At 38.7% G+C, this 17,896-nt stretch overlaps 1 protein-coding gene across 1 annotated transcript in view; it reads left to right on the top strand.

Annotated features, from left to right (window-relative positions):
* Nucleotides 1–17,896, top strand: part of TTC27 (tetratricopeptide repeat domain 27) — a 187,915-nt gene that overhangs the window by 83,646 nt on the left and 86,373 nt on the right. Inside the window, exon 11 of the mRNA XM_053891008.1 lies at nt 17,054–17,149. Coding sequence (XP_053746983.1) covers nt 17,054–17,149 — 96 coding nt within the window. The remainder of the gene's footprint in view (nt 1–17,053; nt 17,150–17,896) is intronic.

The following is a 17,896-nucleotide window of genomic DNA, read 5'->3' as shown; positions in this document are numbered from 1 at the left end:
CCTGCTAATTATACAAAGTGTAAGCAATACAGAAACAGAAAGTAAAAAGCGTTTCCCTCCCTTGCTTGCCTTCCAATCTCAACAATTTGTAACCTAGATTACTTTTTCTGCATTAGCATAAGTATTCTTTTTTTTTTAATTTTATTTTTTACTTTTTAAAATTTACATCCAAATTAGTTAGCATATAGTGCAACAATGATTTCAGGAGTAGATTCCTTAATGCCCCTTACCCATTTAGCCCACCCCCCTCCCACAACCCCTCCAGTAACCCTCCGTTTGTTCTCCATATTTATGAGTCTCTTCTGTTTTGTCCCCCTCCCTGTTTTCATATTATTTTTGTTTCCCTTCCCTTACGTTTGTTTATCTGTCTTGTCTCTTAAAGTCCTCATATGAGTGAAGTCATATGATTTTTGTCTTTCTCTGACTAATTTCACTTAGCATAATAGCCTCCAGTTCCATCCACGTAGTTGCAAATGGCAAGATTTCATTCTTTTTGATTGCCGAGTAATACTCCATTGTACATATATACCACATCTTCTTTATTCATCCATAGATGGACATTTAGACTCTTTCCATACTTTAGCTATTGTCGATAGTGCTGCTATAAACATTGGAGTGCATGTGTCCCTTTGAAACAGCACACCTGTATCCCGTGGATAAATGCCTAGGAGTGCAATTGCTGGGTCGTAGGGTAGTTCTATTTTTCGTTTTCTGAGGAACCTCCATACAGTTTTCCAGAGTGGCTGCACCAGCTTGCATTGCCATCAACAATGCAAAAGAGATCCTCTTTCTCCGCATCCTCGCCAACATCCGTTGTTGCCGGAGTTGTTAATGTTAGCCATTCTGACAGGTGTGAGGTGGTATCTCATTGTGGTTTTGATTTGTATTTCCCTGATGATGAGTGATGTGGAGCATTTTTTCATGTGTCGGTTGGCCATCTGGATGTCTTCTTTGGAGAAGTGTCTATTCATGTCTTTTGCTCATTTCTTCACTGGATTATTTGTGTTTTGGGTGTTGAGTTTGATAAGTTCTTTATAGATTTTGGACACTAACCCTTTATCTGATATGTCACTTGCAAATATCTTCTCCCATTCTGTCGGTTGGCTTTTAGTTTTGCTGATTGTTTCCTTTGCTGTGCAGAAGCTTTTTATTTTGATGAGGTCCCAGTAGTTCATTTTTGCTTTTGTTTCCCTTGCCTCTGGAGACGTATTGAGTAAGAATTTGCTGCGGCCAAGATCAAAGAGGTTTTTGCCTGCTTTCTCCTCGATGATTTTGATGGCTTCCTGTCTTACTTTGAGGTCTTTAATCCATTTTGAGTTTATTTCTGTGTATGGTGTAAGAAAGTGGTCCAGGTTCATTCTTCTGCATGTCGCTGTCCAGTTTTCCCAGCACCATTTGCTGAAGAGACTATCTTGATTCCATTGGATATTCTTTCCTGCTTTGTCAAAGATTAGTTGGCCATACGTTTGTGGGTCCATTTCTGGGTTCTTTAGCATAAGTATTCTTAAACATCAGTAGGATCATGCAGTCTTTATTACCTTATACCTTGAGGTATACCTTATACTTAAGGTATAAGGTATAACAGCCTGATCAACTTTGCATGTTGGTACCTGTGGATCTAGTTCATTCATTCCGGTAGTTGTATGTTACTCTGCTAAGGGGAGGTTCTGTAATTTACTGAACCTATCCTTTATTTTTCAAGGTGCCCTTTAATTAATATTTTGGCTTTAAAACTGCCTATTAGGAGCTTTGGTACTGCACATGGTAAAAACATTTTAATCTACTCCGAAGGATCACAAATGAAAGATACATATTTTCCTCCAATTCCTAGCCCATTTTTTAGCAGTTTCTTTTTTTTTGTTGTTTATGCTAGTGGTTTCCATCATAACTTTAAATATTACACTTGTATTATACTTATTTAAATGCTTATATTCTATTTCTAGGTTTATCAACTTTAGATGGAATCTCTTGCCTCCACATTGTGAATTATGGATGAAATCAGTACACCTCTCATCCCCTCTTCCATTTTTATGCTTTTTTTTGGCAATTATTAGGGATTATTACTCTGCATTTTACTCTGTAATTGATGTCATCTGTGTTTCATCTATATGTTGATTTTTAAAATTTTAAATCAGTTTTACATTACAATTATGATTATATATGTTAATTATACAATCAAAACCTGTGATTATACCTATGGGGAAGAAGTTGAATGCTTTGTCTCTAAACTTTTGCTACTTGACAAAGGCTGGCATGACAGCCTCCTTTTTTGCCTTTTTTTTTTTTTTAACTTATTCTAGGTTGTAGTCAGCTACTACTGTTTCTTTTTATTTCAGTTGGTACCTTCCTTGTTTTCCTTATTGTCTTTTTTATTACCTTTTGTGTAACTTTTCATATGAAGGAAGCAGGTGGTAAAATTTGAGTCTTTGTGAATGTATTTTTCCATCAGAATTTCTTAGTTGGGTTGGGTATAGAATTCTAGTTTCAAAATCATCTTTTTCTGGGACTTTAAATGAGGTCATTTCTTTAATATCTTCTGACATCCTAGTTTGCTGATAAATATAGCAGTTTGACTTTGTTCCATTTTAAGTGATATTTTTCTTCTCATTTTGAACACTTTTAGAATTTGCTCTCCATACTTGGAATTCTGGATATGTCTCAATGTGAGCATGGGTTCTAGCATCATACTACCTGCTTTCAGATGCTAGCTCTATCACGTCATAGCTGCTTTTGCCTTACACAAGCTACTTAATCTCTCTGTGACTCAGTTTCTTCATGTATATTATGGCATAAACGTACTTATTAGGATTATATTAATTAATATTTAGATCAATGTCTCTCATGCAGGAAGTACTTAACAAATGATATAACTATTATTATTTCTCTTGTTGGAGTACTTACCAGGTTCTTTAAGTGTGAACAATCACATCTCTATAGTTTGGGAGTATTTTTTTATTCTTTTTTTTTTAATTAAAAAAAATTTTTTTTTAATGTTTATTTTTGAGAGAGAGACAGACCATGAGTGGGGCAGGGGCAGAGAGAGAGACAGGGAGACACAGAATCTGAAGCAGGCTTCAGGCTCCGAGCTGTCAGCAGAGAGCCCGACGCCAGGGCTCAAACTCACAAACTGCGAGATCATGACCAGGGCCAATGTCAGATGCTTAACTGACTGAGCCACCCAGGCACCCCTCTATTATTTCTTTAATTATACTTTTTCTCCCTTTTTTAAAAAGCTTTTTTCTCTGGTTCAGTTCTGTAGACTTATGTGAGATCTCTTGAATTTATCTTGTATGACTCTTCTCTTCATGCTTTCTATCTCTTTGTACTTTTGCTTGATGTCATGGGAGATTTCTTTTACCCTTTTTTCTGTATCACTAGTTTTGATCATTAATATATTCAGCCTATCCTTGTAGCTTTTTATTTTGACAATTCCCTTTCTTTCTTTCTCTTTCTTTCTTTCTTTCTTTCTTTCTTTCTTTCTTTCTTTCAATTTACAGTTAGTTTCAGGTGTACAATATAGTGATTTGAATCACAATTCTTTGCCTTTTTTTTTGTCAGTGCTCTATTCTTAATAACCTTTATTTCATTAAAAATAATATTTGACAATTATTTTAGTTTTTGGGAATTCTGTATTTTTCCAGTTTTTTTTCTAATAGCCTTTTCTTGTTTCATTGATGCAGTGTCTCATTTAATTTCTTTGCACATTGTTCATTAGAATTTTCCATGAATTCTGTCTCCTCAGTAACAAATTATTTTATATGTTCATCTTGGCTGTTTTTTTCTCTTTTCTTTTCTTTTCTTTTCTTTTCTTTTCTTTTCTTTTCTGTGTTGTTGTTGTTGTTTTGAGAGAGAGAGAGAGAGAGAGAGAGAGAATGCAAGCAGGGGAGACAGAGGGGAACAGAGGATCCAAAGCTGGCTCTGTGCTCACAACAGTTAGCCCGATGTGGGACTTGAACTCATGAACGGCAAGATCATGGCCTGAACTGAAGTCACCCAGGTGCCTTTTGGCCCTTTTTTTCTTGGTATTGCTTTTCCTTAAATGCCTGATAATCTCCAATGTTGATACTAGTGGTCATTGTGAACTTCCTCTGCAGTTATGTGGATCTCTTTGAGAGGCCTTTCCCTAGAATGGAAGGGCTGACTACAGACTGCACACCTGGCCAGGGTGTGTCTAACTGGCAGGCTTCTTTAGGGTTGCCAAGAATCTTCCTTCTGCACCTTCCCCTGGGGCCCTGAACTCTGGATCTGAGGTAATTATAACAGAGATGCTTCTTTTTTCAAACAGGCCCCATATATCCTCTTGCTTTATTTCCTTATTCCTTTCCTTCTGACAAGACCTGTAAGGTCTGGACAACACCCCCTAGATGGCGCATGCAAACAGTGTGCTTCAGTCTAGGGGCCAGAGATGGCGTCCAGGGGAGCTGGTAGCAGTGCCTAGATCCCAAGTGAAGAGCCGGTAACAAGAGATAGAGACCTTCATGAGGAGGAGCTTTTCTCAGTTATTGTCTGAAGCATCAGCCAGTGGTTGTGAGTCACAGAAGTCACAGATAGCCTAGAATAGTGGGTCACCCTCACCAGAGTGAAGGCCCAACAGTTGAGCTCTGCACAGAGCAGTGAACTAAACAATTTGTGAGGTGTTGTTAGGCCACTGAGCTCAGGGAGGCCTCAGCAGATACAAAAGGCTTAGCATGCTTAGGAGAAGCACCTATTCATCAAGAACAAGTTAAAGTAGGGGCGCCTGGGTGGCGCAGTCGGTTAAGCGTCCGACTTCAGCCAGGTCACGATCTCACGGTCCGTGAGTTCGAGCCCCGCGTCGGGCTCTGGGCTGATGGCTCGGAGCCTGGAGCCTGTTTCCGATTCTGTGTCTCCCTCTCTCTCTGTCCCTCCCCCGTTCATGCTCTGTCTCTCTCTGTCCCAAAAATAAAATAAACGTTGAAAAAAAAAAAATTAAAAAAAAAAAAAAAAAGAACAAGTTAAAGTATTTAAAGGATGGGATAGCAGGGTCAGAAAAAAGATCCAACAGTTCCAAATATGTGTATGTGGTTGACAATATGTAAAATTAGCTCTGCAACAAATGTGTTAACACAGAGCCTCCCTTTCTGTCCTTAGACCACAGGCAGACCTTGGGTCAAGGCATCACATCAGAACTGCCCTTTGCACGTCGTCATAAAGAACATTGGGCAGGAAGGCAGTAGTTGGGGGCAGAGACGTAGCTTATGTGAATCATCTCAGCTTATAATCATTGTGTAAGTGTGTGGTTCTCTCAAAGAGATTGGGCTATGACCACAAGAAAGAAGGTAGAGGACCCAGCTGTAGGATGTAATATGTTAGTTATACTAAGCTGGAGGCATGTTCTCCGGGTAGGAGCTCCCCAGGACCCCCCAGTTTCTCAGCAAGATGTCCAGCTGTAGAGGATGCCATCCTGTGGCGTCCAGTGCCGGAAACTCCCCTTGGCATTCTCACAGGGGTGAGCGGCGAGGGATAGTTAATGTCCTCCTGTGACCTCCCATTCCTCAGCCAGATAATGACTGTGAGGGAAGGTGTCCCTGAGCAAACCCCGGCTTCTGACCTATCTTAGGTTCATTCTGAGTTTTGTGAGAAGAGGATTTCTGAAATTGTTTTTTTTTTTTTTTTTTTTTTTAATGTTTATTTATTTAGAGAGAAAAAGCCAGGGAGGGGCAGAGAGAGAGGAAGACAGAAAATCCCAAGCAGGCTCCCTACTTGTCAGTACAGAGCCTGACAAGGGGCTCAAACCCACGAACTGGGAGATCATGGCCTGAATTGAAATCAAGAGTCAGACGTTTAATCAGCTGAGCCACCCAGGCGCCCCTGAAGTTGTTTTATCCCTCACCTTATGAGAGAATTATACCACCTTAGGATCTTTATCATTTCTCACCAAGATTGTTGTAATCGTCCTTAGTTTTTCTCTTCATTGGTTGGTCCTTTTGTTGAAAAATTAACTGACCATTTGTGTATGATTTCTTCCTGGGTTGTGTTTCTGTAGCTATATTTGAGCATTTACTGAATTATATTATACTTTATTGGAAACATTTCTGTCTTCACATCTAGAACGTGAGCTTCTTGAGGGATCAAGTTCTTTATTTTATTTATTTTTGTATTCTCAGAATAGGCATTCAGTGGATGTTTGCTTCATGTTTGAATTAGCTACTTATTAGCAGGGTTCTTTGAGAATTGGCTAAATTAAAGATCAAATTTTCATCTGGCACTTGAGTCATCCATGAGCTGTACAGACCAGTCCTTTTTCATATCATTCCAGTCCAGATCTTCAGCCCAGTGCCAGAGCTAACAGTAACAGAACAATCACCGTGATCACAGAGGTTAGCTTAGTGTTCTCAGAGGATAGTAATTTCCAGTTTTGTTGGTTGTAATGTTTTAGCAGGTGGGAAAAGAGATAAAGAGATGTCAGTTTTTTCTTACAGGGTTTCCTAAAAAATGATGACTTTCAAGTATAAATTACTACCTTTTGAGACCATTAGAAGTGATAAGGGAAGGTTCACTCTGTATTTCTCAACGTACCAAAAAACCAACACTTTTTCTTTATATTACAAACTGGTCATTTGTTCTGCATTAAAGAATGCTCTCTCATGTTTTAGTGTCTCAGGATATGACTGTGCTCTGATATTTCCATGTATCTTCATAAAAGCACATCCACATTCATTGTACTTGACAGGCTTGGTATTGACCTTGATGTGTGACCATTTGTGTGAGTGGGGAGTATACATACCACTGCCATTGTGGAGCCCCGGAAGAAGGGGATGGGGGATGGGCACATAGTGTAGTAATTCAAACTGACTATGGTTATGGCTGGGCTTGCCTAATTAGTGGGTATAGCTTCAAAATTTGAGAAATTACATTTGATATTTATACTTATTTTAAATATCCTCTCCTAAATACAAGGTGCTTGTAAGGATAGATTGAAGTTTAGAGCTTTTCAAGACCCTTTACACTTCTGCTTCGGTAAAATTTAAGAACAGGTTTCAATAAGGAATCTTTTCGTTGTAAGGGACAGAAACCCCATTCAAACTGGCTGTAAAGAAGGAAATGTATTGGCTGTTAGAACTGGGAAATCTTGGGGTATTCCAGTGTCAGCGATAGCTGAGATTTAGGGGCTCAACCAGATCATCAGCCCTTTCTCTTTCTGTCTTTTCTCACCTGTGTTTTCCCATCTCTGCTTTTCTCTGCCTGCTTCAGTATCAGAATGTCTGTTGTCAGAAAGGCACCAGCTTTCATTGTCCACAGACCTCCCAATCCAAGAGGAAGAGAGGTCAAGTATGATGGCCAGGGTTAAGCCCCCTAATCTCTTGTGCTTCACTCCTCTGTAGAACAGAGAGAGCAGGAAGTAGAGCCTGCCTCATACAGATGTTGAGAGATTCAATGAGTTAATTTTCGTGAAGTACTTGGAATAGTGCCAGGCATATAGTAAACCCTCAATAAATCTGGACTGTTATTATTATCTGCACTTTACAGGAGGGAAAGTTTAGGTACAAGAAAATAAAGCTGCCCAATCCTTCATATAACTTACTAAAAGCAGTCATTACTACCTGGAAAATCTGAAAACTTTGGGATAATTACAGTGCTTCACATTTAATATGCTGAGTCATGCCACTGAGTTTTTTAAAAATCTGAGAGATGAAAACATGTCCATTCCGACTCTGTTCTTCACCTGCGTGAGTAATCATTTGCGGCATTTGAAAGTTTCTGAAAAGCATACTAGGATTTGCTCGTGTGATTGTAGCTGTGCTTTTATTTGTTGGAATGATTATAGTTAACCACTATTTATTTAGAATTGTGTCTAGTTACCACTGTTCACTGAACCCTTAATATGCCGGGTGCTAAATAAGTCTAGCTTATCGGCATTATCTACATTTTTATTAATGAGGGACGAAGGACAGAAATTTTAAGTGACTTACCCAAGGTCTTATAGCTGGGCTAGAATTCAAACCAGGTCTGGTCTCCCTTGGATTTTGAAGTTCTTGCTTTCCAAGGGAATCCGACATGCTGTAGTGTTCTGAGGAAGCTACGAGAACTGGCTTAAAAAAAGATATCAATATAATAAGACTTTGCATTGTCTAGAGGAAAGGAATTGAATGAGCACAGGCTGGAAGAAGTGAATAGAGGCTTTTGTGAGAGAGGCTTGGGTTGCAGAACTCTGCCTCTTCAGGCCAACAGTTGAGGTGAGAGGGGAAGGAAATGGAACACTGCCACTCTCAGGATGAGGTGCTATGAGGGAAGAAGACATGCACAGGGGCGAGTGAAATTGGCTTCTGCCAAGGCCAAGTAAAGAGGCTGTCCTGAGGGACATGGCTAGGCTGAAACCAGGATATGGATTTCATAATAACAGTTTGGTAGAGAATAGGCAATGATTAGTTCAGAGACAAGTGAAATAAAAGTGGGACGAGTAATAGACAGCATAAGATGAACTTTATTTTTTAATATTCATTTATTTAATTTTTAATTTAAATCCAAGTTAGTTCACATACAGTTTAAGAATAATATCTACAATTAACTAAAAAAGGTGTTAACATTACTCTTCCCTTTTCCAGCCATATAGCTGTATGAGGCCATGTTTATTTATTTTTGAAAGATTGAGAGCACAAGTTGGGGAGGGACCCAGAGAGAGGGACACAGAGAATTGGAAGCAGACGCCACACTTGACAAGCAGAGAGCCCGATGCGTGGCTCGAACTCACAAACCCTGAGATCATGATGTGAGCAGAAGTCGGACTCTTAACCGACTGAGCCACCCAGGCGCCCCTAAAATGATCTTTATTATTAGCAGTAAAAAATGTTTTTGAAAAGCCTAGAAAGTTACAGAAAAGTGAACGATAGGAAACAGCAAAGGAACTTCCTGAAAGGATAGAAGAAAGCACACCCACTGAAGCACACTTCCAAGGAGGCCCTAAACGATAACTCTGGTTGGATTCCAGGTAGGGACATGCTGAAGTTCTGTGGACAGAGTCGGATTGTGTTGACTAAATGGACACGTCAGTTTTCCCTGGAAGAAAACCCTGTGTGCATCCTAACGGCCTTGTGCAACGTTACCCAAACTTGCCTGAACACGGGAGCACTTCTGAGGTGCTTGTGAAAGTATAGCTCTTCAGCCTAGCCCTCAGAGCTTCGGGGTGAGCTCAGCGTTGGGGTGGTGATTATGGGCGCTTTTGAGAAAGACTGCCTTAGGCAGAGGTAGGCTGTTAATCTTTAGTAGCTCCAGATGTTTTTCTGTCTCATGCCTGCCCCAGGATTTAGAGAACAGAGGCTAAAAGGTCATTTACCCAGGTCTGGAGGCCAGAGTTGTGATTTAATGGGAGACTGAGTGCCAGGAGGAACCTTAGAGGTGAGTGTGATTAAGTGTCACAGAATCTGGGGCCAATTGACATTGAGCTCTGAAGAACAGGAGCTTGGCATTGGACACCCACCAAGGAAGGTAGGGTGTATTTATTAAGCTGAACTCTTTAACTTTTTTTTTAGAAAAGATGCTAGGAGTTTAAAACTTTCACTTAGGTTTTAATAATAAATATTTGGTATTCTTTTGCACTTTTATAATCCTTGCAGATTATAAACAAGCCAACTTGTGTTTTCATTTCCTAATTTTTATTCTTACTAAATTTTTAAATATTTATTTTGGAGAGAGAGAGAGAGAGAGAGAGCATGAGAGTGGGAGGGACAGAGAGAGAGGGAGACTCAGAATCTGAAGCAGGCTCCTGGCTCTGAACTGACAGCACAGGCACCCCTCATTCCTAATTTTTCAAGACAAGAGGTTAAAAAAGAATTTCTAAGTATTTCCTTAAACACTAAGCAAGGAGAAGTTTGGGGAGAAAGTTCGAGGTGGGTGGGTGTGGGGAAGGCATTAGAGATAGTGTATCTGCTAATTCTAAGGCAGCAGTTCTCAAAGGGTGATTTGTGGAACCCTGGGGGTCCCCAGACCATTTCAGTATATCTACAGGTTAAAATCATCTCTGTAATAATAATACTGGGGTGTTATTTGCCTTTGCACTCTGTTCATACATTGGGTCAGAAGAGGCAGTGGGGGTGGCAGACTGCCGGCTCCTTCACCTGAATCAAGGTGGGAGGCAGCAAACCTGTGTTGGTAGTCATCCTATGCTTCACTGCCATGCATTCGGTTTCCAAAAAAAAAAAAAGTTTTATTTATGAATGCCTTTGATAAAGCAATAAATATTATCTTATTTATTTATTTACTTATTTATTTATTTATTAAACTGTGTTTATTTTGAGAGAGGGAGGGAGGGAGAGAGAGACAGACAGACAGACAGGGCATGAGAATATCCCAAACAGGCTCTGCGATCAGCACAGATCCCGACTCAGGGCTTGATCCCACGACTGTGAGATCATGACCTGAGCCAAAATCAAGAGTCAGACGCTCAACCAGCTGAGCCGCCCGAGCTCCCAATGTTATTTTACTAAGTCTTTACCCTTGACGGTGTCTTTTGGAATATTCTCTGTGACGAAATGGGGTGTATGAGGAAACACTTACGCTCCGTGCTAACATACCGTGGTTGTGTCAGGAAAAAGCTGAACTAGCTGTTTTGCCCATGGAACATGATTTTTACTTGAAAGAACTACCGATACCGTTGGGGTGTTCAAACTTAATTATTTGGCAGAAATTTTCTCAAAAAAGCAATGAAGTGAGCTCATCACTTCAAGGAGAGAAATTGACAGTAATTTGTTACTAGTGATAAAATCTTGAGCTTTTAAAGATGAGAGTTTTGGGAAACTTGGATCTGTCCCTGTGAACTTGACAGTTTCCCAGTGTTTCAGGTATTGGGATCAGAGTTTTCTGAGGAGATTGTTGGTGATACTAAGGTATATATATTTTTTAATATTATGTGAAATACATCACATGTGGAAGATGTGTACATTTTCCAAATGACTAATACAGATGGTAAAAAAATCAAGCCTCTGTAAAAGGTCCATTCAAGCTTTAAGTTAGATCAATGAGTGTTTTTGTATGTTTATTTGTTTTTTTACCAGTGTATTTTGCTGTAACAAAAGTTCATTGATAAGATTTCAAATTCCACATTGCAGGTAATGCTGAGAAGCTACTACATGTTGAATTTTGGTGTAATATCAAAGAATAATCTCTACAATTAACTGAAAAAGGTGTTAATATCACTCTTCCCTTTTCCAACCACATAGCTGTATGAGGCCAAATTTTCTTCCTAAACTTCAATCAAAATACCTTATTGCAATAAATTGACTAGAGAAGCAGGTTTGAGATTTTTAGATGTCATCTATTAAGCAAGACATTAAAGAGATGTCCAAAAATGTAAGACATTGCCAATCTTTTCAAGACTTAAAGTTGTTTTTCCTAAAGACATGTTATTTATGTTAATATAATGCATCTATTATTTTATTTTTTGTTAAAAAAATTTGTAATGCTTATTTATTTTTGAGAGAGAAAGAGAGCACGAGCCGGGGCAGGACAGAGAGAAAGAGAGACAGAGGATCCAAAGCAGGTTCTGTGCTGATAGCAGAGAGTTCAGTGCGGGCCTTGAACTCACAAATCATGCGATCATGACCTGAGCCAAAGTTGGACGCTTAACCAACTGAGCCACCCAGACGCCCCTATTACTTTATTTTAAAATGGATTAATGAGTATTTAAATTTTTCTCAGTTTTAATTTTTAATATGATAACTATTGATAGATTATAGCCCATACAAACAAAAGCTCTTTGAAGTCCCTAACAATTTATAAGAGTTTAGAGTTGTCCTGAAACCAAATAGTTTAAGACTATTGACCTAAGGTATGACAAAGGGGAGTGCTTCCTTGAGGACTACCTTTTATGTTCATCTATTTGCTCTGGAATCATAAATAAAGGCATCCACGTTCTCCCAGTCCCCATTAGTAGACCCAGTTTCTATCATCCCACACACTGAAGTCTTTTCTGTGTCTGGAACAAGAAGCAATAATTGAAGTTCTTGACCAGGCCACGCCCTGACTCCCATGTTATGGGATTCAGGTGGGGAAAAAAACCAATTATGGAGTTCTGAATATTTTTCCAGTGAGAAGGTGCTTTTTGTTTTCACAGCCCTGGTAATTGCCCACTTAGTTATAAGGTGAGGTTTTAATGAAGCTATCAACTTGGTCTTTGGAATCAAGCAGGCTTATTTATTTTATGACTTTATGACTTTGGGCAACTCATTTTTATCTGAGTTACAGTTTCCTATACACGAGCTAAAATTGGGCTAACAATAGGTTTAATGGTGTTAATACAGAGTATTTGTAATAGGTTTTAATTCTCATTCCCCTTGATCCTATTGGAAGTTCTCTTGGACTTGGGGGTTTGAGGCAGTAGTTAGCTTGACTACTCTATTTGTAAATCATAGCTGAATGACTGCAGACTCCTGTCAGAGGAAGCTATTCAGACCAACTGTTGGATATATTTGATTAAGTACATCTTTTAATAATAAATCCAACCCTCCTTTTTACACACACATATGTACAGAGATTGTACAACAAAGCAAGGTGATTTGGCATATGATCAATCATACCTTTTAGATTATCAGCTAATTTCTGCTTGGCTCTTCAGAAAGATGATAAACACTTTGATATCATGCTAGCAAGAATGAATAGCTTTCAGTGGGAGGGTAGGTCCTTAGGGACTAGCTCTGTTCTTTTGAAGATATGTGTGCCATACTTTTAGATATGAGCACATAAATAAAGTCTAAATCATACCAGACTTTGTACAGAATTGTCCTTCTATACTAAATCATTCTCCATGTGCTAATTTTAAAATGTAGGCTTCATCTTCCCTATTTTTTTTTTTTTTTTTGTGGAAGTTCTTTTTCTACTGAAAACAGAACACTGAAAAGACAAGGCACATCGTTGCTTTCTGTGGTTTTATTCTTTTATTCCCTGTTACATAGAAATATCTTCTGATCTGTGGTACTAAGGTTCCTGGAAGGTTTGAGAGTGGTTTTTGCATGAGGTTAGGGAATCCGTATGCCCAAGTACATCTTCTCAAAGGATGCTCAAAGTATAAATGCTTTGAGGTGGTGTTTGGGGAGAAAATGACATTTAAAGGGAGCCTTAACATTTGATAACAGTCTCATATCATAATGTGTATACATCACAAAATTATTGTTGGTGTGTCCCAGCAGTCATGCCTGGATTTTCTGTGAGTTGGCTCTTTCCCCACCTGTGGACCAAGCCCTAGACTATTCCTCACTCTCTTCTGTCACCATCCTGGACTATGCTCTGTCTTGCTTTCATTTCTCAATGATTCAGTTCTTAATGGTGGGTTTAGGATATATATGCTTGTCTTTCTCTCTCTCCATTTTTGGCATTATCATCTTTCCTTAAAGACCACCTTCTCATGTCAGTTTTAACTTATAATCAAGAGCCCATGACTTTCAGGTGTGAAATTCATGAAACTTAGAAACCCGAAAGAGAAATTGGTGCAAAGGTAAGACACTGCTGTAGAGACTACTTACCTACATTTCTGGGAGTACGTGTAAGCTTGCAAAGTTCCAGTTTTGCACAGAATGCATTGTTTGTGTCCGTGTTCGTGCACATAGATATACACAGTATTGATTGAGGCCCCAATTTCATTCACTCCTGTTCTCCTAGTACTGAATGTCCTACGTTGTCTTCCAAACTATCTGGATGTTTGATTTACCACTAACAAATCTTGTGTTCAGTTGATGGTGCAAACCTCCTCAAATGGATCAAAATACTCTTTTGATAAAGCCCTGTACCCACTGAATGTTGGAAGTGCAGACATCATTTCATAGATGAGTACCATTATGGTTTAACGACTTGCTTGTTGGAGATAAACCTAGAACAGAATCCACGTCACTTACACCTTCCAGCACTGTTTTTCCTATAAAACACTTGAGTTTATTTATATATAATAGAATTATTTACCATGCCTATAAATGATTCCAGTTGTTTGAATAGAGTGGAATTATTTCAGAATGAGTTGCTAAAAAAATCTTGCTCTGAAAAATCTAGAGATGTACTGTAAATATGTCCCTGTATGTATAGTGAATTAGCAAATAAAAAAGAGTTCTTTCAATTCAGTAGAGGAAATAGGCAAATAACAGTATACCATCATCCCTTTCATTTGTATATTAATTTAATGTTCTTAGCTTTATGGGTGGGTAAATCTTATTTAGGAGGCCATCATGCTTAAAGTAGGCAGAAGTGTATTCTGTGCAGGAGTGAAAATAGGTTAGAATTCTGTTTTTAATCAGTATCATACTTATGGCCTAATCAAGCTCTTTTTAAGCATGACTGTACTTCTACAGGGGCTTATTCATGGAATCCAGCTCAAATAAGTGTTGGTTTTCTGATCTTCTCCTGTGATTTTGGAGAGTATCTGAGAATATCAGAGATGCTTAAATACTCTGAGATCATCTAAAGTTATCTGAGAGTATCTGAAATACGTAATAAATCTGATCATTAATCAGGAGATTTTTACTGAGCATTTTGATATATTTTAGCTAGATGCAGTACCTAAGGCAAGCAACATGAGGTTTTTTTTGAAAATAAAGTGTTTTGCATGTAGTTAGAACTGTATAAAAGTAGGTGTTATGTGTTGATTTTGGCTTTTATTATTATAATAAGCATTAGTTATTTTTTTCTTTCTAAAGAAAGAAAAAGAATTGATAAAAGGAAAATTTGCCCCCTTTTGATGAATTAATTCAGCGAAACTTTTATTTATGTATTGTAACCATATGTATTCAGCTAGAAGTTTTTCTTCTCTTCCTCTTACGACTAAACAGCTTTGGGCAGAAGCATGCAACCTTTTTGCTATTAAGTTTCTCTGAAGTAAGGCCAGAAAGCTTTAAAAATATTTTGACCAAGATGGTTTAAGAGTCTGGTTATGTCTCAGTTTGTTCTGATGGACTTGATTGAATAACATCTTGGATTGTCAAAGAAGTGATGTAATGAGTATTTTCTCATTCTACAGGACATTCTTAGGCTAACGTATATATCTCCCTCCTAGTAAAATACAGAGAACCCCCAATTTAAGAGTTTTCCTGCTTAGAAATTGATCTCCTTGTCTTGGGTTTGTACTCTGGGGTATGTTAGATTCTCGTTTTCTTTCTTTTGAGGAAGTTTAGACTTGAGATCTCATACGTTTTTTGAGATTTTCAATTGTAAAAATTAATTTCATAAAAATTTGAAATAATTTCAAATTACAGACAAGTTGCAAGTACAGTACAACTATTTTTTGTATCGTGAAGAATTTGAAAGTAAGTTGCCAACATGGTACTTCATCATCCTCAAATACTAAGACGTTCTCCTACATTGACCACAATATGTACATTGAAATCAGAAAATTAACATTGACCTATGGGTTACTGCCTAATCCTCATAGGATAGGCCTGTGAAAACTAGTCAACTGGCAAAACAAACAAACAAACAAAACCAAGTTAGAGTACTGCATTATGTAGAATAGGTCATGATAATTCATAGTTGAGAGAAGATCTAAGTATATGTCAGAAAAGTATGTATACTTACAATAAATTGAATGACATATTAAGAGGCAGGTGAAGATGATTGTGGTAATGGGTCCATTATGCATGTATTTGCTTAGGAACTCCAGAGTATGGCTGCATTCACTTTGATGCTGAATATGTGAGCTCTTTCGAAGACTGATCATTTGACCACTGGATGGTGCCAGCCTGTGACTTTGCATTTGGCCCTGGTACCTTTTCGCAGAGTCAGCCATCTTGGTCTTAATGGTCTGCTTCTTGATGTAGCTTTTGGGAGTTCAGTGGTATTTTGGTACAGCAGAGGGATTCTTCAATATAATGGAGCTTGCAGCTGTCCACTATACCTTAAGGATGGTCTTGCCTGAGTGAATGTCTTGCCTTATAGATCTGTTGCTGAAGAGTAAGAAAACTCACTCACTGTGACCAAATAGACCCACCTTTTGCTTTCACTTTATTCCTGAGAAAATAGTCCAGAATGAAGTTCTTCATATAATTTTTTTCTGATTTAAATTTTTTTTTAATGTTTATTTATTTTTGACAGAGAGAGAGAGACAGAGACAGAGACAGAGACAGAGCATGAGCAGGAGAGGGGCAAAGAGAGAGGGAGACACAGAATCCGAAGCAGGCTCCAGGCTCTGAGCTGTCAGCACAGAGCCCGACGCGGAGCTCGAACTCACAGACTGCAAGATCATGACCTGAGCCGAAGTCAGACGCCCAACTGACTGAGCCACCCAGGCGCCTCAATTTTTCTCTGATTTATATTAACAAATGCCATTGTCAAAGTGAATCATAGTTGTGAAATAGATACATTAAAGAATGCTTTGTCTGCGGTGCTTGGGGGGCTCAGTCTGTTAAGTGTCCGACTCTTGATTTCGACCCAGGTCATGATCTCAGTTTCATGAGTTTGAGCCTTGCATCTGGCTCTGTGCTGACAGTGTAGAGCCTGCTTGTGATTCTCTCTCTCCCTCTCACTCTGCCCCTCCCCTGCTCACGCTATCTCTGTCTCTCTCAAATAAATAAACTTAAAAAAAACAAAAAACACTTTTTCATAGAAAAGGTAAAAACCTGATGAATTAATACTAGTTCTCTGAAAGAATCATTATAGGAAATCTTAGTTTTAAACTTTTTAATGTACATGTTCAGGTAAATGTTGGTTAATTTTAAAGTTTTTTATTTAAAAAAATTTTTTTTAACTTTATTTTTGAGAGAAAGAGGCAGTGTGAGTGGGGGAGGGGCAGAGAGAGGGAGACACAGAACTGGAAGCAGGCTCCAGGCTCTGAGCTGTGAGCACAGAGCCCAACATGGGTCTCGAACTCAACGAGCGGTGAAATTATGACCTGAGGTGAGGTCGGACGCTTAACTGACTGAGCCACTCAGGCGCCCCTAATTTTAAAGTTTTTTAAACATTTGAAGAAATTCAAGAAAAAATTTACATATTTCATCACCTTATCAAAGTGACTCATGTTCTTTGTTGTTTATATGTCCATTTGTATGACTTTTACAGTGAGAATCTCATTTGTATTAAAACATTATTACACATATAGATTCTGATTATGATACATTTTCTTAAGGCTCTTGCAGACCAGTTTGAAGATAAGACTACATCTGTATTGGAACGTCTGAAGATTTTCTATTGCTGTCAAGTACCCCCTCATTGGGCCATTCAGGTATTTTTGTTGCTGTTTGTCATTGGGTATGGAAAATACTTTGCATTTGAAAGATAAATGCATTAGCAAAGAATGATTTTTAGTTTATGTTTGAGTTTGCAAATATTTCAGTGAGAAGAATAAAAGTATCTAGCTGGGGATTGCCGATTACTTCACATTGCTCTTTTGGTTAAAGTGATATTAAACTTTTAAGTTTTTTTTTTTTTAACGTTTTATTTATTTTTTTATTTTTTTATTTTTTAATTTTTTTTTTTAACGTTTACTTATTTTTGAGACAGAGAGAGACAGAGCATGAACGGGGGAGGGTCAGAGAGAGGGAGACACAGAATCTGAAACAGGCTCCAGGCTCTGAGCTGTAAGCACAGAGCCCGACGCGGGGCTCGAACTCACGGACCGCGAGATCATGACCTGGGCTGAAGTCGGCCGCTTAACCGACTGAGCCACCCAGGCGCCCCAACGTTTTATTTATTTTTGAGACAGGGAGAGACAGAGCATGAACAGGGGAGGGTCAGAGAGAGGGAGACACAGAATCTGAAACAGGCTCCAGGCTCTGAGCTGTCAGCACAGAGCCCGACGTGGGGCTCGAACTCACGGACCACGAGATCATGACCTGAGCCGAAGTTGGCCACTTAACCAACTGAGCCGCCCAGGCGCCCCTTAAACTTTTAAAACATTTTTAAAAGAATTTAGAACTAGATTAAATAGAATTCTTGAAATTAAGTAGTGGAAGAACCACAGAAGCTTTCA

This window comes from Panthera pardus, unplaced genomic scaffold (genome assembly GCF_024362965.1).
Source record: "Panthera pardus isolate Hobbes unplaced genomic scaffold, ASM2436296v1 HiC_scaffold_26, whole genome shotgun sequence".
In the NCBI taxonomy this organism is placed as follows: domain Eukaryota; kingdom Metazoa; phylum Chordata; class Mammalia; order Carnivora; family Felidae; genus Panthera; species Panthera pardus.
This window is presented reverse-complemented; position numbering and strand designations above follow the sequence as displayed.